The sequence below is a fragment of the Macadamia integrifolia genome, chromosome 3, assembly GCF_013358625.1.
Source record: "Macadamia integrifolia cultivar HAES 741 chromosome 3, SCU_Mint_v3, whole genome shotgun sequence".
In the NCBI taxonomy this organism is placed as follows: Eukaryota; Viridiplantae; Streptophyta; class Magnoliopsida; order Proteales; family Proteaceae; genus Macadamia; species Macadamia integrifolia.
Window position 1 is genome coordinate 23,000,362 of NC_056559.1, and position 25,542 is coordinate 23,025,903.

Genomic DNA, 25,542 nt, shown 5'->3' on the forward strand with positions numbered 1-25,542 from the left:
GGGGGGGGGGGCAGAATCTGTTCAAGGGCGACAATTGTATACATGTTGAATGGCAGGCTTTGGAAGAAGAGACGGTGGTGGAGCAGAGGAATTTGTGGAACAGAATGCTGAACAATATATATAGGAAGATCATCATCCAAGTAAGAAATAACAAAGGAAGAGTCCGCATAAGGAGTGAACTCAAAGAAAGAAACATCAGCCGTTACAAAATTTTTATGTAACTTAGGGGAATAACAATGGTGACCTTTTTGGGTACGAGAATAACCAACAAATAAGCATTTGAGAGCTTTGGGATATAGTTTTGAAATGCCAGGACCAGGAGATTATCATGAATAAAACAGACAACCAAACACTAGTGGTGGTATTTGTTGGTAAAACAAATAATGGATGGAGGAACAAATCAGCCAGCGGAGTACCTTACTTCCTCCTCGACATCCTTGATAGAGATCAATTGGCTTCCACCTTAATTCCCGAGTGATCTCAGTGATCTTATTAGGAGGGATGTAGCTTTAGAGACCTACTTCCGTTTGTAATCCATATAATTTTATGGATCTAGGGACGTCTTCCCTATTTCCTATGGGTTCTTAGATGTTTCCTTCTTGTGTACTATTTCTTATTTCCTTCTCTAATATATCACTTTTACCTATCAAAACAATAAAAATAAAATAATAATGGATCAGAAAGAAATATTAAAGAATGAGGGATACCACCACGTTAAACAGAGGAAGGCATGCAGTTAATTAGATAACACGCAGTTAGATCAGCACCAGCCTAAAAAGATTTTATTACCTTCATCTAAAAAAGAAGAGAACGAGTAACTTCTAGTAAATGTTATTATTCCTTTCAGCCACACCATTCTGTTGAGGGGTGTGAACATAGGAAGATTGATGAACCATGCCATGTTGAGTCTTAAATTGAGAGACAGGGTAAAAAAATATTCTTTGGTATTATAACTACAAAGAACACTCACAAAAATATTAAACTGAGTTTGAATTTCAGCAACAAATGCAAAAAAGAAAAAAAAAAAAATGTAAAATAACTCTAAACAATTTTTCATTAAATAAAGCTAGGTAACTCTGGAATAGTCATCAACAAAGGTAACAAAATATTTAAAATCCAACGGAGAAACAACTGGACACAGACCCCAAACATCGGTATGGACTAAAGCAAAAGGCTTGTCTGACCGTTTATTGACTCTAGGAGGATAATTCACACAATGAAGTTTTCCAAACTGATAAGACTCACACTCTAAACTAGTAAGAGAACTGAAACGAGTATCAAGTTTCTTCAAGCTTTCCAATGAAGGGTGACCCAAATGGCAATGAATTTGATGAGGTGACATAAGACTCAAATCATGCTACATGAGTCTTCGAGTAGATAGAGCCCTCCCGATTCACGACCTCTACCAATCATCCTTGTTGTAAGATCGTGAAAAATACAAGAGTCAGACAAAAGGTTACCGAACAATTTTAAGCTTTAGTCAGCTTGCTAATAGACAAGAAGTTGAAAGGAAAAATTGGAAGATAAAGAACAGAAGAAGGATAACGAAGAGTTTACATGAACGGTGTCTGTGCCATTAACTTTCGCTAATGAACAATCAACTAAAGTAGCACTGGATGACGATGCATTAAAGGAAGAAAATATACCTGAAACTCTGAATATGTGATCTGATGCACCTGAATCAATGATCCAGGGACGGGAAGTAGATGAGAGAAATGCAGTGGCATTACCTGTCTGAACAAAAGTAGTGGGAGGCTGTGAAGACTGAGAATTCTGAAACTGGGTATACCGTACATTATTCTCATTAGACATCATAACCATCTTACCCTCAGACTTTGGAGATGATGTAGCAGCAGGCTAAGTACTAGTTGCAGAATTGACAAGCTGTTGTTAAGATGGTTTGCCATGAAGTTTCCAAAATAAACGTTCGAAATGACCTGGTTGACCACAATGGTGACAAGTTCGCACAGATCCGGAACTATCTGAACTAGCATGTGTACCCTGTGTACCAGAATTTGGTTCTTTACCAGAGATAGTACCACTTCCATGACCACGAGTACCACCAGCCCCACTATCAGTCCCAAGAGAATTAGCTGCAACGCTGAACTAGCTAAACTATCAACAGGTGCAGAATCACGATAAATTTCACAAGATACCCGTAGAACCCGTGAGAAGGTATCTGCAAGAGAGGCCAAATTATCACCGCCAAGGATTTGAGAGTGAATAGAATCATATTCCTTGCTAAGGCCACCTAAAAATCCCATAACTGCGAGCTGTTTTTGCTGGTTCTGCATCTGTTGCACATCAAAACTAATAGGAAGTAGAGAGTTCAACTCTTCGTACATCCTCTTAAAACCAGAAAAAGTATTGGGTCAGAGAACGACCCCTTTGATCAGTTCGATAAAAATCTTGTGACAACTCTTAGATGCAGGAGAGATACGCATATATAAAATATTCAGATATTCCAACAATTCCTTCATAGTATCAATATGAGTTACCAAATCAACAATCTGATTCTCCATAGAATTCAATATTTGTCCCAAAATACATCCATCAATGGTGTCCCATGATACATCACCAGTAGGTTTTGTCTTCGTCAAGTGACTGTTGGTCACGGCCAGTTAACACCAACTGAAAATTTTCTTCCATTGCTGAATTTTAGAAATACCTTCTAGTGTCTTTTTAGTGATCCGATTAGAGGACGGTGACACCACCTCAGTTATAACATTCTTTGCATCCACCATCTTTCACAAAGTAATCAGAATCCAACAGGGAAGAAAAATAACTCAACCAGAATATGATACTAGATGGAGTGAAGACTCTATATTCACTAGCCACACAAAAGGGAAGCTGAATCGATTCAGAGAGAAACCCTGAACCAAAAAAATCGATAAAAATCAATTCTAAAACCTAAAACGGAAATAGATTTGTGAAAGCTGACTTCAAAGAGACCTAGCCCTTCAGTTTCTTCATGAACTAGTCTCTAAAAGTAACCAAATAGCAACATAGGGTGCTGCACCCCTTTAAACCGAGAACCTATATAAACCGCAAATAAGATATGTGATGATTCAATCAATATTGATTGAAACCTTAGAAGAAGGGTGGATGAGATCCTAAGATGAAAGTGTAGCACAACACCTAAGGATCTTTGATCTACTTTGACACCATGTAATAATAAAAGAAGAAGAAAAGGAGGAAGAAGAAAGAGGCGAGAGAAATTGTTGTAACTCTTGGGTTGAGACTGCCTACTTCATTCAATTTATGATCTTGACAAAACCCTGAGGAGGGCATTAAGGACATAAAAAGGAAAAGTTACTGTTCATGTGAACAGTACCCTTCAATACTGTTCGCTTGGGTAGTGCTGTGAACCCTTTAATCAAGAACTTCTAACATTGGGGATCCTGAAATAATGCTTCTTTTCGAAATATCAAATACAGTTTTTTCTTATTTTCAGCTGGGCAAGGGAGCAGGGTGGGTTTGGGGTCCTGAGAATAATTGGAGAAGATTTTATTTTAGATGAATGATTGGTTACTTATTGGTTCTTTATATGTAAACTCCCCTGTATACTTCCACTTCTAAGTTCTTTAAGCACCATGAAAGAACTGTAGACAGAAGGGTGTTCCTCCCCCCATATCATTAATCAATAAAAATTTACACATTTTTTCATGATAACCTGCATACGGAATGGGCCATAAAAGGGCTAAATATGGAGTAGATGCAGCTAGATCCATGTTTGAATACGTCTAGTATTTGAAGGTAGGGGAGGAGGCAATGGTTTGTTTTTGAGTCTAAGTGGGGGTTGCTTTTTGTCGGAGGAAAGGGGTGACATTATTTGTGGATTTATGCCTTGTGTTAATAACCTTGTAGTTCCATGATAGCTGGCAGATTATAGTGAGTCATTTAACCAGTTAACTTCGGAATAGCTTATGATGAATCCCAATAGCAACTTGTTATCGGCTAGTCCTTCATAGAAAATGGTCAATCTGTTTTCATCCTTACCATTTATGCACTGGCAGGGCTTCAATAATGTTACCTTTTAACTGTGCTGTTGTCATTTTCAGGCTTCTCAACCTCAAAGACCACTATATGGGTTTGGATCTGGTTCCAGCTCATATACCAGAGGGTATCCTAATGGTGGAATTTATCAAGGATCTAGTTTTGGGAGTGGATCCCTTTCCAGTTTGGGGACAAATACCCGGAGCTGGATGATAGTTGATAAGGGCAGACGACGAGGAAGGGGAGCTGGATCTGTCTGTATTTGTAATGGAACACTTGATATCCTTAACGAGCAGAACCGAGGACCAAGGGCTTCAAAATCAAAGGACCAGATCACCACTGAACATGGTTCATCTGTTGATAGTGGCAAGAGCAGCATATGTAACGTTCACATCCGTAGTGAGTCATTCAACCGTCCAGATTTTGTAACAGTATACAACGATGCCAAATTCTGCATCATCAAATCCTACAGTGAAGATAATGTCCACAAGAGCATTAAATATGGTGTCTGGGCCAGCACACCAAATGGGAATAGAAAACTTGATGCTGCTTATCATGAAGCTAAAGAGAGAAAAGCTGCATGCCCAATCTTTCTGTTCTTTTCAGTAAGTTAAACCTCCAAAGCCCATTTTCTCTGTACTTTTTAATTAGTTAGTTTAAATTCAATTGTTTGAAAGGCAGATTTTGATATGAAATTGATACCTATTTTCCCCAACTCCCTAACAAATGGAATAATTAGGCAGCTAGAATTTATTAATCATCACAGGTAAAAGGGAAAAAAGTAGAATTATCAGTAATATAATTTTTTTCTGAGCTAATCCGTAGCGGCTGGTTCAAGGTATCGTGGGTTGGTATCGAAAGGGGTGAGGCTTAGGAATCAATTCCTAAAATTTCACCTCGAGTAGAGCCCACATAGGTGAGATCGATCACCTGAAGGCAGACTGGTTCAACCGCCCTTGTTTCTGTCCAAGGTCGAAGAAGTCGATTGAGGTTCCTCTTTTCCTCTCGTTCTGTTACTTCTTTAATCTCTTTTATCTTTTGTGTTAAATCCTATCTAGTTAATTTCCAAAATACTCTTTCCTTCTCCATTTTATGCCCCTCTATCCCATTCCTTGTATTTTCTTCCGAGAATGTCCTTGATAAATGAATGCTAATCTTATTAAGTCCCCTCTACTTACCCATTGAAACCATAGCATATCTAGTTTTACAGGAGTGCCTTTCCCTTTTGCAATTTCGGTTTATTTACAATAACTGCCATTATTCTTTAGTATTTGGCTAGTGCACTCTTGGATGGGCACATAAGCGATCCGATTCCGGTTTTGGAACCCGGATCCGCATCAACAAGGAAGAACTTCAAGGAGCATCAGGAGACGGAATGTGGTATGGTGATGCTTTCCAAGCTTACATGCTTCACACTCAAGGCGAGAGATATTCTTGCAACTATGAACCATTTGTTGAAGCTTGGAAAGAGAGAGATGTCCCAACCAATAATACCACCAAAGAGGAGAGACACAACGGGAAGCGACAGAAGCAATTGTAGGATTGGAGCCATCAAAATTATAGAGACCATCCTCACACCCTCACCAATTGTATTCCATGTATGGAAGTCCTGAAAAACACAAGTGGGGTAAAAGGTGATTGGGCAATTTAATGATTTCACCAGTACTAACAGAAAGAAAATTTAAAGCAAAATTAGGAACACGAAGAACAAAATTTAAGAAAGGATACGAGGGTAAGGAGACAACCAGTAGCCGGCACCTGAGTAAAGTGGCTCAACGAGCATGACTCTCTAAGGAAGAGTGATCTTCTGAAGAGAAGAACGGACATGGAACTTACCAGTCATATAAGATGTTATATCAAAGTCAATTATCCATTCTGTGGAGAGGTGGTAAGGAATGCGCCAGTACTGAGTGAGCAATACTAGTGTGGATGTAGAGTAGACATCTTAAGTTTCTGCATCCATTCTCATAATTGATTTAATTCATCTCTTAATGGGGAGAAAAACTGACTACCTCTAGATATAGAAGCAAGATTGGCAACAGAGGGTGACTATGCTACAACTCTAAGCAGATGTGATAGTGGTGGCTGAGATCTGTGGAACCCAGTTTGGCTTACCATGCTTTTCCCAACATGTATCAATGGTATGATTTTTCTTCCCACAGTGAGTACACTAACACATGACCCAGTTTGTTGGCAATCCTCTACCTCGACCACCATCATGACCTCTACTAGGAAAACTAGTATCACGGCCACGACCACCACTATTTGAAACAATGGAAGAATTATCCTTGGTGGAAGGAAGTAGTGCTAGATTTGCAATACACTAAATCCGACAGCAGGCCTCATTCATGGATGGAATCTTCTTGCTTGCAAGTATTTAGCTTTTTTTTTTTTTTTGATGAATAAATAATTCATTACCAAGAGGAGAAGAAAATACAAAGGAAAAAGAAGCCAACAAGGAGAAGCCAACCCACGGGGGGAAAATAAAGAAAAGAAACTAAACATCAAAACCCTGAGGATACAAAAATTGGGGGAGGGGAAGCATACATTCAGTCAAGAAGAGGGAGTATGGATGAGATCAACCTGAAGGTTCCAAGAAGTAATGATGTGGAAGTTTCTGGGGGAGTAGGGGACAGGCCGAATTGGGAGGGCATAGACTTTGGAGGTAACATCAAAGTAGACAGCTTTCCAAATCATATCCGGGGAATGAGATTTGGGGCTTCATCTACCAATGTTACGCTCCATCCAGAGATGGTTAATGGTAGCCCCAAAAGCCAATTTACCAACAATATCATAGATTGAGGAGCCAGAGAAGGTCATGTCAATCCAGTTCCATTCCCTATGGAAGGGAAGAATACATCTCCTAGTTGCCAACATTTGGAGAGAATAGATTTCCAAATAGAAGAGGAGAAGGGGCAAGAGAAGAAGAGATGAGGGATGCCCTCTATTCCTTGAGGGCAGAGGCAACAGGAAGGGTTGCCAAGAATGTGGCGGTGGATGAGGAAGGATTGGGTGGGGAGACATTAGGACAAGCATCGCCAAAGGGTGAAGTTGTGCCGGGGGATTTGCCAAGGAACGACCGGGGAAGGGTTTCTAACAAAGGACCAAGTAGTGGCAGAGGTGAAGATCCCATTAGAGGATGGGAGCCAGATGCATTTATCTTCTCTTCCTCTATGACCAGGGGGAAGAGAGGGGAGGGAAGACCAGATATTAAGGGGAGGAGGAGGAGAGGAGGGAGGTGACCAACCAGTGGGGGAGAGGATAGAGGAGACAAAAGCATTGGCAAGGAGGCTAGAAGAATATATAACTCTGAGGGAAATCAGGTGAGCCAAGACGCCCAAAGGGTGTTAGGGGTCCTTCCAGAGAAAGGTGGTCTGACCATTACCAATGGAGAAGGAAATTGCAGAGAGGGCAATGGTCTTGTATTCCAGGATCTCTCTCCAGATCTAGGAGGCATCAACTATGGAAGGGGCAGTCCAGAGGGAGTTATGCTTGAGGGCCCCAACAAGGATCCAATCAACCCAAATACTTTTATGTTTGGACACAATTTTCCAAATGAGTTTGAGGACACCAGCAGAGTTGGCGTCTTTGATTCTTCTGATGCCTAAACCTCCATCAGATTTGGGAAGGCAAACTTTTTTCCAACTGAGAGGCCGAAGGAATTTGGAGGAATCAGAGCCCTTCCAAAGGAAGGAGCATAAAGAGACCTTCAAAATATTTAATCATAGAAGCCGGAAGGACAAAGGTTCCAGACCAATAGATGTATATGGACTGAAGGACTGATCTGCTGAGAGTGAGAGGACCAGCAAAAGAGAGGAGTTTGTCTTTTTAGAGCTGAAATTTTTTCCTGAGCTGGTCAAGAAGGGGGGTACAATGATGGGAGGAGAGCCTAGAGGAGATGAGAGGAAGACCTAGATATTTAATAGGCAAGGATCCTAGCGGAATTCCCGAGATTCCTAAGAGGGAGTCTTGGGCATCAAGGGAAACACCGGAGAGGAAGATGTTGAATTTGAGGAGATTGATTCTAAGCCTCGAAAGAGATTCAAAGGAATGGAGAGTGGCCATGATAGTGGAGATAGAAAGAGGGTTGGCCTTGGAAAAGATCATAATATCATCAGCAAAAGCCAGATGAGAAAAGGGATTTGCATTTGGGAATGGGGGAAATGAGATGGGTGTCAGTGGCAGATTCGATGGAGCGGGAAAGGATTTCTAAAGAAAGGGAGGAGAGGAGAGGAGAGGAGAAAGGGGGTAACCTTGCTGGATACCGCAGTCGAGGGGAAGTACCCAGCTGGGCTACCATTCACTAGGACAGAAAATCTAGGGGAGGAGATGTAAATGCGAATCCAGTGGACAAACGAGGCAGGGAAAGACATTTGGAGTAGCGTATTAGAGATAAAGTCCCAGCTGATCGTGTTAAAGGCTTTATGAATGTCTATTTTAAGGAGAGCAGTAGAAGAATGGGACTTACGATCAAAACCGCGAACAATCTCATGGCAAAGCATAATGTTATTCAAAATGCTTTTGCCAGTGATGAAAGCAGATTGGTTTGAGCTAACCAGGGAATCGATGACTTTTTGGATCTTATTGGCCAGGATCTTAGCAACGAACTTGTAGAGGAGGTTGCGAAGAGAGATAGGTGTGAAGTCATTCATGGAAATCATACCTTCCTTTTTAGGGATGAGGCAGAAGAAAGTGTGATTGATCCCACTGATTTGATTGGGGTTGTAAAAGAAACTACGCACCGCAAGAATTAGGTCATTGCGGATGGTGTTCTAGCAGGCAGAGAAGAAGCCCATACTGAAGCTATCAGAACCTGGGGCTTTGTTGGCTTTGTGGGAAAGGTTAGCCAAAAGAATTTCTTCCTCGCAAGGGATGGATTAGAGGAAAGGGAGGAGCTCATCGGGGATAAACTTATTGAGGAGGTTGGGGGGATGGGAGGGGGAGGAGGGGAGTGGGAGGACAGAAGAGACCATGGAAGTGAGAATGGCTTCCAACTTGATGAGGTCGGGGGAGTGGAGCTCAACACCAGTGGAGGACATGAGCTTGGGTATAGTGTTGGCATTGTTCCTAGCTTTGAGAGAGTGGTGGAAATATGCAGAATTGGAGTCTGGCGGCTATAACCAATGAGGATGGCTTGGTCGGAGGAGCATTCGATGGAGATGTCCAGGTAGGAAGGATCCTAAAGAATCCAGATTCTCCCATTAGGGCTATGAAGGTAGTTGGAAGCAAAAGACCAGCAGGGGGCAATCGAGGAGGCTATTCGGGAGGCGTTGGCCTCTAGGACATAGGTTTCCAAAAGGCAGCAAAGGTTAGACTTAAGAGGAGCGAATACTCGAATGGATATCAGCTTGTTTAGCCAAGGAATTAAGACCTCGAACATTCCAGATGGTCCACGGGATCATGAGGAACCAAGGGGGGAGGGCACCAGATGCTTGGACGAGCTACGAGGGGCCTTGGGGATGGGGGAACTAGGTTGGAAGGAGTCTGGCGGCTATAACCAATGACAGGGGAGTCAATGGGGGTGGAGGTGGCATTGGATCTAGTGGTGATGGGTGATTTCTTACCTTTTTTTCTGTGGGTGGTAGCAGGGCCATTGATATTGGAGATAGGCAGGGTTATAGGGATGTAGGGGGGGGGTTTGAGCAAGGAACCACAGTGATCTCATCCAAAGAACCATCTGGAGAATCATGCTGAGTGTAGTGAAGAGCAGGAGAACCGGTGCTGGTGGAGCTTCCATCTATGACCAAATTGATGGGAGGCAAATTGTTATCACAGTCCGTGGTGCACGAACAAGGGAGAATTCCATCAGAAGTGTCGCAACTGGAGCTTGAGGAGCAGTGCGGCCTTGATGGAGTCGTGGCATGGTTGGCAGAGGTCGAGTTAGGCTGGAGGGAGCCAGAGTTCGAGCAAATGTAGTTTCCAGAAGGAGTTGCTGAAGTCGGCAGGGAAGGAGTGTCATGATCGTGAGGGCATTCAGAGGCCGTCGGAATCGGCAGTGAAGAGGTATCAGGGCCTCAAAGGCCACCGGAATCATACCTGAGTGGGAGACCAAGTTGGTGCAGATAGGAGAGAGGCCTTCCAAGGCCGGCAAGGATGCAGGATGGAGGAGGGCATCGTGGACAGGGGGCGAACCATCGTGGGCAGGGGATGCAGCGACAGGCGTCACCGTCGAGGAAAGAGATGCAGCAGGGGCAGCAAAGGAATGCTGCAGTGGTTGAAGGCTACGACCAGCAGTGGTGAAACCAAAGGTAACAGCGTTGGGCGAAGAAGGTGATAACCGCAGGTTAGAATGGATGGGAGATAACAGGTTGGTTTCAGGTATAGTGATAGAAGAACTGGTGATACGGGTCGGATCCGGATGGGTGATGGGTGGGTTTGGTTGGGTAAATGGGTGGGTCGGGCTGTAAAGTTTGCCAGGGTATAACGGGTGGTCCGACGGGTATTTAGAAAATTTGTTTAGTAAATGAACCGGTAGGAATTGATTTAGAGGGATGAAAAGAGGTTCAGAAGTGGTTCGGTTCGATTGGTTTGAATAAGATGGGTTAGTCGAAGGAGGAGGGTTTTGGGTAACAGAGGATTGGGTCTAGTAGGGACCGAGGTGGCGTCAGGGAGAGGGAGCAAAGGGGGATTGGAAGGCAGGTTTTCAGCCATTGGGAGATCCGCCTGGCAGATCAGATTCATCGATCCAAATTGAGGAAGAATTTCAGGCGTAGCCTGAGTAGCAACCCTAGCTTGGAAGCTGGAAGGGGAAACTGTTCCACCAGCAGGTTCTGTCATCGAAAAGATAGCAAAAGGGTTTGGACCAGCGCGTATTGTCTGCGAAGGATGTCCATCAGTCCGAAGCGATATAACCTCTGCCGGAAGAGGAGCAGGAGTAGTCGTTGTCGTCGTCGAAAGCCGCTGCTGGTATCTTTTGCTTCGATTTCTTCTGGGATTTTGCTCTATGAAGGTGTCCTGCTGAGATAGGTCATTATTTGGAGTAAGGTTTTTACAGAGAGCTTGTTCAGAGGAGGGAGCATCAGTGGTGACTTGGAGTTTATCACATAGTGAAGTCTTGTGGCCAAAACACTTGCAGTTCGAACAGGAAAGTGGTAGCCAGTCATACTTAACATCTTGGATGAAGGAATGGCCATTGCTGTCCATGATTGTAACTGACGATGGGAGTACACAGTCGGCTTCCACTTCAATGCAAATTCTTGCAAAAGAGAGTCTATCCATAGATTTTGTGCTCTTTGTCTGAATATAGGGGTTTTCCGAAGAGAGATCCAACTAGGCTCAAGCCCTTGGCACACCAGAAATGTAGGGGAAGATTGGGGAAGACGACCCAGAGAGGGATAGAGGATGGCTTAGTTCTGTTGAAGGAGGTCCGAGCATCCCATTGCCTTAGAAAAATGGGTTTCTTCCCAAAGTACCAAGGCCCTCCATCAATGGCTGGGCTTTGTTGGAATCGGAATTAAAATTGAAGATAAAGGTACCATTGTCCAGCATATTTGTAGATAAGGAGCATGTAGGTATCCACTGATTCAAGAGTGTAGTTTTAACTATAGAAAATGGAGGTCTGCTACCCAAAAAAGTTCCAACTACACAATTCTTACATTTCTGAATCTCAGAGTCTAGAAAGCCAGGCAGGCGAAGGCCAACAGGGGAAGAGTTGTGGGTGGCCGGAGGGTGATAGAAGAGGGAATGGCCTGTGGATGGAGGGGAGAGAAAGGAGGAGGGAGCGATGGGGGGTAGGAGGTGGAGACAACCGTACTCCAAGTACGAGGGTCTGGAGTCAAGGAATGGGAATGCAGAAGTGGAGGAGGGGATGGAACGCGATGGATTGGGACCAGAAGAGTGGCCAGCAGGGAGGTCGAGGAGGTAATCGTCGGTGGTAGGGGTGTCAATCGGTTGGTTCGGTTTCGGTCGGGTTGAATTAGTTTCAGTCTAGGAATGAGGGAGACCAAAACCAATCCATTAAGGAACTTCGGTTTTCGGTCAGTTTCGGTTTCGGTCTGGCTTGGTTTCGAGTTATTTCGGTTTTTCAATATTGGGTTGATACCGGTTTAGATCGGTTTATTATTGGCCTTGAACCATAATGAAATCTTACATACATAACTTATAGTGACGATTTGACGAAAAAAACACTTTAAATTTATGATTATGATTAAATCATGGTTATCGTTGTAAGGGAACTAATATTGAAACCAATGGATAACAAATTACTAAGAAGATAATTAATATTGAAATCACAAAATGAACCCTATTATCCCTAATCATTCATTTAACTATCCAACTAATTTTGTATAGTGAACAAGGAAATCAATGGAAGCATTATTACAATTTACAAATCAATTTCTCTATTCATAACTTAATATTCAATGATTTGTAACAATTCCCCTTACAATTAAAAATTTTCTCACTAATATTGTGAAAAATGGATAGGCAATTCACCAATTTATAATCTCATAATCATTTATACTTTTATCGGTTTCATTCAGTTTGGTTTTGGTTTGGTTATTGGTCGGTTCGGTTTGGACCGGTTGAACATACCTCAGTCCAAAACCAATCCAATAAGGATTGGTTTGGTTCGGTTCGGTTCGGTTCGGGTTTTATTGGTCAGTTTCGGTCAATTTTACCGGTTCGGGCTAGGTTTTAACACCCCTAGTTGGAGGTAAGGGAGGTGCCGGCGGCAGTGGCCGCCGGACAGGTAGGGGGCATGGGAGGTCACGGCGTGGTAGGTTACCTGTGGATGTATGTTAGATGTATTGATCAGTAGTATTTGTTAGGTTGTTCCTGAAGTGAAATCCCCAGAAAATCACGAGGATATTCCAAGTATTTAGCTCTTGATAGGTTGAAAATTAGATTCCAATCCAGACAAATATTTAGCTACTAGAAATTCAGCCGGTTGAGATTTTGAGACTTCAGTATTAGTAGACAAGGGTTGATGATATATATTGACTTCCTCCTACATGCCCTTTAAAGAACTGTAGTAATCACCGATTTGCCATTCTACCTGAAGGAGAAAAACTTCTCATCATAGTTGTCAAGGCGTCGCCAACTAAGATATTATTCATAAATAAGCAAATACCTCCTATTTGAATCCAATAAAAATAGTTTAAAAATCAAATTCCAAAAGGATAAAAAGTCAACAACCCAGTCCAAGAAGAAAAAATGGATTTTGGTTATAGGGGCAATTTTCAACTTTTAAATGCTGGAGTTTTTCTCAATTATGAAAATTTTATAAATTCTATCATGTTAAAACATTTCTAAAAACCAAAAATCCGGTAAAATAATTTTTTGTTTTGATATCCATAAAATTATTTTCATTTAGGCGATTTTAACAGCATTCGCGCACTTAAAAATAAGTTTCACCAGAACATAACTTTGTCATTACAACTCAGATTTAAGTAATCTTAGACTTGTTGGAAAGCTGGTTTTATATTATAACTGATACAAAAAGTCTCATATAAAAATAATATCATTTGACCAGTCAAACTTATTATAGAACCAGAGCATTTCTCTAAATTTTAATTTTTTATAACTTAATATGACTTAATGTTAATTTTTTATGATTTAATGTGGCTAAATGTTGATTTTTAATGACTTGATGTTGCTTAATCTTGATTTTTTATGATACAAGGTATATATAGCTTACTAAATAATGTTAGAAAATAGGAAAAATAAAAAATAACAATTGGTCGCCTTGTTCGCCTCAAGGCGTGCGCCTAAGCACTTAGACAACCCTCCACCGCCTTGGTTCGCCTTGACTCCGTGACAACTATGCTTCTCATATAGATGAAATACCCCGGATGTGATTTTGTCTTATGAGAAACTCTCTTTGAGTTCATTCTAAACACCCTTGGATGTGGTATGGAGCATGACATTAGTGGCCACAAGGGGCTCCATACCATTCTATAGAGATAAGAGATGGACAGATTGCAGAAATATCAGTATCAATAGTAACTTTGAGAGGATTAGAGAGAGAGAGAGAGAGGAATGCACCTGGGCTTCCCCGCTTAAGGTGTTTTGATGGATCAAACGCCAACTGACATTGATTTGACACAAGGATTTCTTGACACAGGAAGGAGTGCTTAAAGACAAAGCTTTTCATTAGTGAAAACTCGTGTAAAATGTTGGACCCCTTTTCTAACTTATATAGAAAACTCAAAACCAGGCTGAAAGACTAAAAAGGAAGGCCTAACCCAATCCTACTAATAAGGTAACCTAAATTGACTAGGAAATTAAAATAATAAAGGTGCTAACTCCTTTCATTGCCCTCTCCAGGAAGCTTAAAAATGTTAAATTGATTCTCAAGCAATGGAACTCCTCCTTTGGCAATATTTCTTCCCACATCTCAAGCTGCACAGATAAGCTCTCATCCATTCAAGTTAATCTTCAGTTTGATCTTCATAACCCCTCCCTTGTATCTACAAAGCAAGATGCCTCCTAGGAACTTTCCTCTCTTGTTCAAGAGGAATGTTTTCTCAAGCAGAAATCCAGAATTAAATCGCTTGAGCTTGGTTGCTCCAACATTGCATACTTCCACCATTCACTCAAAGCTAGAACGAGCCACAACTCCATCCTTTGTCCTTTAGCAAGAGACGGATCCACTCTTCTCTCTCCTGGTAGCATCAAATCTGAAGCTTTTAGGTACTTCTTTGATCTCTTCCATCCCCCTTCCCTCTTATGGGCCCACCCATCCCTTCGGGCCTTATCAGTAAATTTATCCCCCCTCATCTTATCCCCTCCCTCCAAGCTGTTCCCTCTAATGATGAAATATTGGCGGCCATCTAGTCCCATAAAGCCTCCATAACCCTGGGCCTTGATGCCTTCAGCATGGGATTTTCTCCCATTATTGGGACATCATAAAGCTTGATCTCATCTCGGCCATTCGTAGCTTCACTTTCAACCCCTCTCAAATTTAAGGCATCAATGAAACCTACTCTGCATCATCCCTAAAAAGTGGGCGCCTCTTCTATGCCTGACTTTAGGCCCATTCCCGATGCAGCCTTCTCTATAAGTTCATCGCTAAGATCCTGGCTAATAGGATTCAGAAGGTGGTCGATTCTCTTGTCATGCCCAATCAATTTTCTTTTATTGGTGGGCCCCTCCGACTAACTCTTCCCTCTTGATGTCTCTAGTGTGGAATGCCTTACAAAGTATCCAAAAGCTTTCCAATGGTAGGGGTGACAAGTGACACTACTATTTGGTTTCCTGCCTCATCGGGCCTCTTCTCCTCCAAAGCTGCTTGGGATTTTATTATGCCCCCCGGCCCTCTTGTTCCCTAGAGGAAAATCTCCTGGTTCAAGCCCTTCATCCCTCATCATAGCTTCACGGTTTGGCGTGCTCTCTACAATTGTTTGCCAACCCAATCTTTCTTGATCAACCGCCAAATCTCGGTTTACCCGCAATGTAGTCTTTGCTCGAATGGTGTGGAAGATATTGATCACCTTTTCTTTGAGTTCCATTTCTCCTCTTCAGTTTGAAAAGGGGCCCTCGCCAAATGTTGGCCAAGAAATCACTGAATTTTTCCTTTTCAAAGAGAATGGATATGGATTGATATGACATGTTCGGGATCCTCTATTTGTGATATGATTGGGATCCTCCTTCAATGCTGCCATCAATCAAATTTAGATGGAGCGTGATCTCAAGAAATGGCCTCCAACTCTGGGCCTCTCCAAAAAAATTTGGAATTCCATTTCCTTTGGCATCAAAGAAAAATTGTCCGCTTCTACAACTACTTGTATTGATTCCTCATGGAACAGACATATTATTGCCTCCTGGGATCCCCCCCCTCTTTTCCCTTGAGGCATCCTTGTTTTCTTTTTTCTTATCCCCTTGGGGCCTTGTATTTTTTCTTCTTTGGTAATAAATTATATTGTTCACCAAAAAAAAAAAAAATCTATTTTCATTGCTGGCAGAAGTATTACCAAAAATATCGTCCTCTGTTAAGAAATTGTCTGAGGTTTTGATAGAAAATCTCATTCCCTTGCAGCCCTTCTCAAAATTGATATTCATAAAGCCTTCAACTCTATTCGTTGGGATTTCATCTCGAAAGTTCTCCATGCCATGTCCTTCCCTCTCAACTTCATCAACTGGGTCATCTCTTGTATTTCTTCTCCCCGCTTCTCTGTCATTGTCAATGGTTCCCCTGTTGGATTCTTCCCCTCCTCTGTTGCTATCGCCAAGGAAGCCCTCTCTCTCCTTTCCTCTTTTCCCTTTCTTTTGTAAGTCCTCTCTAGATCCTTTCAATCCTCCTCTGATCTTCATCTCATTTCCCCTCTCCCTTAATGCAAATCCCTTAATCTCACCCATCTTGCCTTTGCTGATGATTTTCTTTAAGGTTGTTCCTCTCTTCATTCAATATATTCTTTCCTCCCTCTGCCTTTTCGAATACATCTTTGGCCTTCGCATCAATCTCCTCAAATCCCATCTCTTTCTTGCAGGTGTCTCTGATACCCTCAAAGCCTCTCTCCTGCTTTCTTCTACCTTCTCTCTGGGCTCCCTCCCCATCAAATACCTGGGTCTCCCTCTCATTTCTTCTAAGATATCCCCCCACCACTGCACCTCTATGCTTGATCTCATCCATAAGAAGCTCCAACTCTGGAAAGGAAAGCTCCTCTCCTATGCGGTCAGCCTTGAACTCATCAGATCCATCCTTTAGTCTTGTTCATAGTTATTAAGGTGGTGCCAAGGCACTGGTAAGGTTATGTCTAGGCGCTGAGGCGGTATTGGGAGCATAAGGCAGTGCACTGCATTATTGGTTGCATGTGAGGCGGTCGCTTTAACTGTTAAGGCACTATAAGGCGATGCCTTAGGTGTCTTGTGACGCACTTTATGGGCAAGGCGACCCGCCCATTTTTTATTTATTTATTTTTTAACTATTTTACCACTGATTCTATATGGATTTTATTGATCGGCAGGTATATAGGGAAGTATACACGTGAGAAGCATGTGATCAGGGTATATAAATAGAAAGCCTCAACCAAAAAAAAAACACACACACACATTAAGTTACCAACCGAGAAATTGCACAAGGGTCTTGGGGCCAGTTAAGCTAGAATAAGTAACATTTACAGAATAGGATGTTTGGTTTTAGTTTATCTGGAAGAAGTAATCAGAAACTTTTTGCAATGCTTACTAATTAGTGGGGTTAAATGATTGAAGGAAAAGCAATGTATACGGAATGAATTGGATAACAAGGAGCTTGATTAGAATTGAAATCAAGGAAAACAAAGAGAAGAAGTATCTCCGGAAAGAGTAATATCTTAGACCAGTTCCAAAATAGAGTGCATGCCCAGATACTCTACTACATCAGCTCAGTTAAAAGTTTTCTCGTTTGCTTTCCTCTTGAAAACCCTGTTGACTTTAACTTCATTTCCCAAACATTATAATTCACCTTTTATAATTTTCTACACTAATATTATAATGTCAAATGTCTAAAATTGAAGTATTTTATTCTTAGGCAATCATTATGTTGATCCCTGAGTGGTTGCCTCAATATCTGCTGCCTACTTAAACCTTAATGCATCAAGGTGAAGCAGTTGCTGCACTTTTCCTAGTTTTCTATTACAATTGCTTGGTGTTGCTCCATGTTACACCTATAAATCTGGTTTCTATTCTTGAGGGTCAGGTGAAGGTTCATTAGGAAATGGTTGGTCAAAGTATAGATCAAATTAATAAGAGAAGGGGTTAGCTGCCAGGCTGCATGGCCTGCAGGGACCAATGGGAGTATGCACAGGCATCCAAGGGGAGGGGTGGGGTGCTCATTTCACTGCCCCATTTGAGATGGCTTTTTTTTTTTTTTTGGGGGGGGGGTGCTAGGCAGTGTTCTTTTTCCCAATTAATAATAAGAAAAGTTTATTGGCCATTTTCAGTCTATGCAAAGGTCAATGAAATTGTTTGCCAATTCAGCTGGGTCCTTCAATTCTGTTTTTTATCTCCCCACCCCCTTCCCATTAGTTTTATTAGGCATTCTCTATGAGGACTTGTAATTACTTATCAACGAAAAGGGTAGGGTAGGGTGGGGTGGGGTGGGGGGGTGGACGGAAAACTATTGTGCTTTTAATTTGTTCTTACTATGACTATCTGCACATGGACTTTTTGATAGTCATCTAGTAGGGAAAGTTAAATAATGCTGTTTTTATCTAACTAAATAGGTGGTGAGGGAACTGGATGTTATTTTGTTGTGGTTGTTGGAAGGTTGTTTATGCTTTTATTTGCATAGATGGTGCATAATTGATTCTGTTACTTCATGGCAATATGCAGGTGAATGCTAGTGCACAGTTCTGTGGGGTGGCTGAAATGGTAGGGCCTGTAGATTTTGATAAAAGTGTGGATTATTGGCAGCAAGACAAGTGGAGTGGCCAGTTTCCTGTTAAGTGGTACATTATTAAAGATGTCCCCAACAGTCAGTTCCGTCACATTATACTTGAAAACAATGATAACAAGCCTGTGACTAATAGCAGAGATACTCAGGAGGTATGGTTTCATCTTTCATCTATAATCTCTGAGCGAAGTGCTAATCATTCTAATCTCTAGTCAATCTAGGACTGGCTTGATCGTCAGACGTTTGTAGGTTGCCCAATTTTGGCCTGCTTAACAGATGGAAGAACAAGGATCCTGGTTTGGCTGTACTTTCTCCATTCCTCTTCTGAATATTGTTATATGTTCTTCATGGTTTAATTGGTCAAAACTAAATTATCCTGTGGCTAGAGGGTTTTATTATTTTGACTGTGAGGGATTGAAGTGGCTAGGTGAGCTGCTTAAGCACTAGGAAAATTCAAACTCTTACACAGCTGCAAACTGGATTTCTACAGTTGGGTGTAAGAAGTTTGGATCTTTGGCTAATTTGTCATTCGGTTTACCAGGTTAAAGGTATGTGGTGTTAGGGAATGATGAGTTTTCATCTTCCTATGCCTAAAAAAAAAAATATGGCGAACAAGAATCAGGGACCTGACAACTAAAGATGAAATCAAAATTTTTATCTAATCCCTTGCTTTATGAAATTGGTCAAAGCTGTTATCAAGCTCTCATGATACATATTAGTTAATATGAGAATGATTGAACTCATAACCAAGTGTTTGCTTCACATTGAAGGATTAATTCGGAAAAATGGTTATCTCATAGGCAACCTGTTGCAGCAAGATATCATCCTAGGCTTCCTGTATGTCCTGCATAAAAGAACAAACAAGAGAGAGTGAGCGTCGTGCTGCTCCAAGGGGTGACTCTCTGATGTCTAAGTCAGATCTCTCTGCAAACAGTAGTCCAAATAGAATGGGAAAGTTTTTGATTCCCTTGAAGGGGGGGCTTATCTGGGTATTTATAGGTGATCGATGGAGTTGGAGTGAGGGGGTCATGGATCGTCCCGACTTGGTAAATGTTTTAATACTGGTAGGAGTCTAAGCATAGTAGGAGTTATGTTTGGAGAGTGCATAGATAGTGGTTATTCCACTTGTAGGAACCTTCTATATATAGATCGGTGGGGGATTCCCCTTCCTTTTAGGGGCGACTAGGAGTCCTTTTCGGTGATCTTTCTTGATTAGGATAGATCCATTCCTTGCTTGGAGTCTATGTATTCATTTGAGAGTGGATTCCCTTGCGGTGAATGAGTTGCCTCCTTTATGAATGGTTCCTCCATGCCATCGAGACTTCATGCAAGTGGTGGTAGTCTATTCATTACTGGTTCCATAGTAGAGGGAGGGCAACCATCTTTTCGTTATGGATTTTAAAATTTCTTTCCGGATCTCGACTATTAATGCACCGCTGATTTTTGGGCCAAGTGTCTAGGTGGCGGTAGGCCTTGCCAGCTTTGAGTCAATTGGGAGGATCACTATGAAGGTAGATAAATGGAGAGACGCCATCAGTTGATAGATGAGGAGTTGAACCATTGCACATGCTCGGTTCGAGTCCCATGCCCCCTCGACAGATGTGTCATATCGTGGGATGGCATTTAATGGCCCCCACTTATGGGTTTATAACCCCGTTTCTCTTGCTCCATCTTCTTCTTTGCCATTGTCTTCCCTGAGAGCACATGCAAATATCACCCATTACCTGCAAACTCTTTCGTGGCTGTTTATTGGATGCTTTTGATTGCCTATTCCGGTTTGTGACCACCCTAGTCGTCATACCTTTGCCTTTCTGCTTTTGGACCTCGTCTCTGCTACCAGTGAGGCCTTTTTCTTACTCGTGTTTTCACTTTCTACTCTTCTTTTTTCCATTTTAATTGCTTATTCTGGTGCTACTCCGGCAATGGAAATAGAGGTAAACGCCGCCACCAATAGGGCCCTTCACTCCAAGGGCCTTATTCCTCCAACGGAGCCCTCCATTGGAGGTACCCGAACTTCTACCCCTGCTCTACCGTCGTCTACCACAGAGGGACCTAGCCTAGCTATTCCTGGGGCCTCTTGGGGAATTGGATTGGCCTTCCCCAACCCTTCTGTGGAGTGTAAGTTGAAAAAGTTCCACAGTTCAGTGATCATCATGGAATTGGACGAGATTTGGAGGAAGTACAACATTCCCTAATCCATTAGCCTCTAAGTCCTCTCTGACCGAACAAGTGTACGATTCGGTTGGTGATGAGGTTTAGCTTTATGAGGAAGATTCAGATTCCCCGTCCCTCCACTTCTGAGTGAAATTTTCGCTCACCTCCACATTTCCTCTCCGTAGCTCGTTCCCAATTCTTGGCAGAACTTGTTAGGGTTTTGCGCCTAGTCTTGAGCATCTGACCTCTTTCAATCTTTTCCTGTACTGCTTTCACTTGAGCTCTCTTGATCGCCTTCGAGGTTGGTATGCCCTGAACCAGTGCTCGCAAATAAAGTTCGTTCAGGGCAAGCCCTCTTCCATCAAGGGATGGAAGAACAAGTACTTCTTTGCCTTAGGTGTCAAGGGCCGCTTGTTGGCAACATCTGGTTTTAGCCAACATAACCATAGTGAATGTCAGGCGCAAGCTCATGGGTCAAGACTATAGGGCACTGGCCGAGATGCATGTGGCTGGTCATCACGTCGAGACCGCTAATCTAGGGGAAGAGGCTTTCCTCACTCGGTATGGCTTGAGCACCGGTGAGCCATCTGCCAAATAACGATATATTGTTATCATTTTTTTTGAATTATTTTCTAACTCTGGTTCTTCCTTTTGCAGTGCCGATCGACCAACTGTCTTTTCAAGTGGCTCTCTACAAGGCTTGGAATAAGGGTTGGGAAGAGATGTTGCGAGAGCAAGAAGTTGAGTTTGCTCAGTGACCCCTGAAGAGGCGGAAGAAGAAAAAGAAAAGGGCCATTGTTGTCCCTCCCTCGCTAAGGTGGCTACAACTGAGGCTGCTTGATCCGCCACAATGGAGCAGGTCGAGGTTTCCCCTGCATTTGAGGGCACTAATCTGCCTGCTAAGGAAGTTATGTTGTCGAGAGGCTCGCCCTCAATGTTGATGGTACACAATTATCGAGTTTCCCAACCCAGAGGGACGCACTACTGAGAGGTCTGAGCGGGTCTGGGACGAGGTGGTTCTTGCCAATCCTGCTGGGTCAAGGAGCGTGCCATTTAAAGAGTGTTCGGTGTTCGATGGGCATGAGATGGCCTACGTCTAGCATCGTGATGTTCGTTATCCTCGGGATGAACAGATGTTAAAGGATGAGGAACACGAAGAAATCCTTAAAAGAGGGAGGACCACACTCGCCCGGGTAAATGAAATAAGCTTTCTGTAGCATGGTGGTTGTTTTCGTGCTTTGAGTTACTATCCTTTTTTTCTCGGAGCACATGGCATTTGCTGTGGAGACTTATGATCTGGCGGAGGCGCTAAACAAAATGGTCGTGAGGCAAGACAAGGAGCTAGAGACCCTGACAGAGAAAATCATCGTGGCCACTGTTGAATGTGATACGGCAATGGCCTCTCTGTCTGTAGCTCAAGATCGAGTGAACTGTTCTTGAGGCCCAAGTCATTACGGCAGATGACGCCTATAAAGCTGACCAGGCTTGCTGGGCTGATCGGGAAAAGTCTCTTCTCGGGAGCATCACCAAGGTCTCAAAGGATTTGGCTTCAGCTCAAGCCCGTGTCCCAGAAAAGGATGGCCTTATTCAATTAAGGCGGAAGGCCAAGGAAGTTGCTGACCGACAAACGACAATTAGAGGCTGATCTGATGTCAGTCTAGGAGCAACTAGAGAAAGCGGGTGAACGAGCTATAGAGGAGTACAAGGGCTCAAAGGCCTTTGACGCCTATGTATCATCCTTTCACTTGGATGCGTACATCTTGGGGAGGCATAGGCCTACCGTGACTTCGTCCTCGGGTCACAGTCTGCCTTTGATTTTTCCCTTTTCGAGCTTGCTAACACCCTCACTTCAAAGGAGGAGAGGAGGCTTAAGGAGCAACAGTTGATCGCTACTCAGACAGACGATGATGAGGAAGGTATAGAGGAGTTGGTCGGGGAACGGTAAGACTTACTTTTTCTTACTTGGCCCTTCGGTCTTCTATGTAATGTCGAAATGAAAAACTTCACCAATTTTGTGCCTTAGATTTTTGTTTCATGCTGACCAACTAACCCTTGATTTTAGTAGATCGTTCTATCTTGTGGGTTTGAACCCTTTTGTTGCCATATGAGGGTTGATCATCAGCGTTCAGTCCTTTTAACTGCTAACTTGGGTGGGCCAGTCTTTGCAGTTGCCGACCTATAGTGGTCGATTGCTTTTATTGCCAACTTTGGGGTTGGTCTTCGCAATTGTTGACCTACAGTGGTCAATCTTTTTTTATTTCCGACCTTAGTGTTTGTCTTCGCAATTGCCGACCTATGGTGATCGGTCTTTTTTATTGCCAACCTTGGGGTTGGTCTTCACAATTGCCAACCTATGGTGGTCGATCTTTTTTTATTGTAGCTTTGTAGCTTTTCAACTTCTTTGGTACTTCAATTTGTGTCGTAAAATAACCTTTTTGTCTTTGATCTCCATTAGAATGTTAGATCGAGTCTGATTCAATGGCTGGTTGTCCGGGCTTAACGCCCGAAGCTTTTTTGAGTCACGATCATTATCTTTGGCACATGCGGTAGTCCTCTTCTTGTCCAAAGCCCTGCAATCCCTTTTCCCATTGCCATGTGCTCATCCATAGCCGCGTATTTTTGACATCGCTACAGTAGCTCGGTCATACCTACCGGTACCTTCTCTGCCAAGGATTTGACGAGCTCTTCATGTCTCACCCCATGATGAAAGGCGTTGTAGGCTAAACCATCCTTGAGATCCTTAACCTCCAGAGTAGCTTCAGGGAACCAGCTAATGTAGTCCCAGGAGACTCATTATGGCCCTTTTCATAGCGAAGAGGCTTGCAACTGTCTTCTGTTGTCGGATGCTGCTCTGGAAACTGGATATGAAGCCTTACCCAACTCATCATAGTTATTTATGGATCTGGGTTTCAAGGTTGCAAACCAGGACAGGGAAACTCCTTTCCACGAGGCTGGGAATGCCGGACATAGCAACATGTTCGAGTTTCCTTGGACGGCCATCATAGAATTGTAATGGCGTATGTGGTCTACTGGGTCGAACATTCCATGGTACATGATGAAGACCAGAATCTTGAACTTCTTTGGAAGAGGGGTGTTCATCAGCTTGTTAGACAAAGAATTGTCTGTAGGGACTGCTAGTATTCTAGTGGTCGACTTCTTTAGGCTGTCGATCTTCTCATCAAGCTCGCACATGCGACGGAAGTTCATGGGGGATTTCGACTTCTTGGTCTATCTTCCATTCCTCGGTGTGGATGATCGTCCTCTTCTTTGGGTCTCTGAGCAAAGACTCGAGGCGAGTTGTGCCTCCTTGATAGACTCATCCTTCTGGGGGGACTCGGCCTCCTTGGTGGGTCGGGCCTCCTAGTGGAGCTTCGTCCCCTAGGTGTAGATCCTTTGGCTGGCTGACCCTTGAGGAGTTGATGCTTCCGGGGCTAAGGTGTCTCCTCGAGCCACTGGGGGATCTGTTATGCCTGCTGGAAGTCCTGTGCCGGTCAGCGAGTGGTGGGTCTTGTCATTGTTGCGTGTTCATAGAACCTATACGACTACCCACATCCCGATTAGGTCTTGGTCTTGGTGGCGGCACTCCACTCGCTTGAGCCACGGGAGGTGGAACATCAGGAAGCGCTGATCTGAACTACCGAAGTAGATTTCTGAACAGGGAGTTCATAGCACTTGAAGTTGTAAACCTTGCAGTTGTGAATTAGTGGCATATGCGCTAGGATCTAGCCGCTCAAGTGGTGGAGGAGGAAGGATTTCCATCGTGGGGTGCCGGTGACTTAGGCTCTATACTGTAACGATTCTGTTTTTTAAACATGATTTTGGGTCTGGCACACTTTTTTGCATTTCTGTTTTTTTTTAGTGATTCTGCTTCTTAAATGCTGTGTGGTAACCCCAAAAAAAAATTTCTCTTGTAACTTGGAAGAAATAGAAACTTGTATGGTTCGCACTTAGCAGAATCAATTCTGTTAGAAACCAATATTTACACATCATGGGTGTCAAAGTTTAAATAACATCTAAGGATAGTCAATGGTTTTTTAATAAATTCTAAGTTATGGAAACCATTATTACACAAATAACTAAAGTCAAAATTAGACAAACAATGGAGTAACTTCTTGAGCTAAACTTGACTCATCACAGGACTCGATCATATCCCCAGCATCACCGGCCCCTAGAGTTTCCAACACGGTTGTTTGAGTCTCACTTCCATCGCCGTCTGCATATGTATCACCGAATACCATACGTAGTTTTGGCCATTGTAGTAGTCCGTGCTTCTTAAATCATGCCCAACTAGGGTTATCCTGATAAAGAAAAAGTACTCTAATCAACTACTTCACACTTGAATAAATATATCCTGGTATTTCAAAGTACTTATACAAATTGAGCATACCTTAATATGCAATTCCTAGATGGATTCGTCATCAGCAGTACAGGTTCTTGAAGCAGTATCCCAACCGAAACCAGTTGTGTCCAATAGCTTCTTAAATTGACTATAATCCTGCCTTAATTTATTCACTTTTTTCCTCAATTGTGCAATGGTATAGGTGACACCAGTTTTTCCTTTGAATTTATTGGCAATGTTCCTCCAACCAACTTTGTCCTATTGCATTTCTTAATTTCCTCTACCATGAGAACAACAAGGGTGTCTCCATTTGCTTGGCTCCATTTTGCATTCTCACTAACTGTTTGTGTTGAAGTTGCCATTTTCTCACTAATTTACCAGAAAAATATATATATATATATATATGAATTTAAAGTCCAAATTTAAGTGACCATATGATCCCTTCCCTAATGCAATCCTTGCAACATTTAGCAATTTAGCCCTAAAAGTAAGTAGTAATTGGTGGTCCAAGACTACAAGCCCAACAAATAACAGATGAGGACAAAGAAATGAATAATGGCTTTTGGTAGCCATCATAGTTTTTAAGGCGCTAAGGCGATGGAGGGTCTTTCGAAGCGTCTTAGCGATAAGGCGGGCATAAAGCGTCGCCTTATTGACTAAAGCGTTCCTGTGTAATTTTTTTATAAAACCAATCTATTTGGCTCAAATCCTAATTGAATCCTATTACTCATATGTTAAATAA

At 42.6% G+C, this 25,542-nt stretch overlaps 1 protein-coding gene across 3 annotated transcripts in view; it reads left to right on the top strand.

The window, feature by feature from the left end:
- Positions 1 to 25,542, top strand: part of LOC122073811 (YTH domain-containing protein ECT2-like) — a 43,572-nt gene extending 18,030 nt beyond the window's left edge. For all 3 annotated transcript variants that reach the window (XM_042638452.1, XM_042638453.1, XM_042638454.1), the window contains exons 6-7: positions 4,062 to 4,601; positions 18,247 to 25,542. In XM_042638452.1, the coding sequence (XP_042494386.1) occupies positions 4,062 to 4,601; positions 18,247 to 18,519 (813 nt within the window). In that variant the 3' untranslated portion in view covers positions 18,520 to 25,542. The remainder of the gene's footprint in view (positions 1 to 4,061; positions 4,602 to 18,246) is intronic.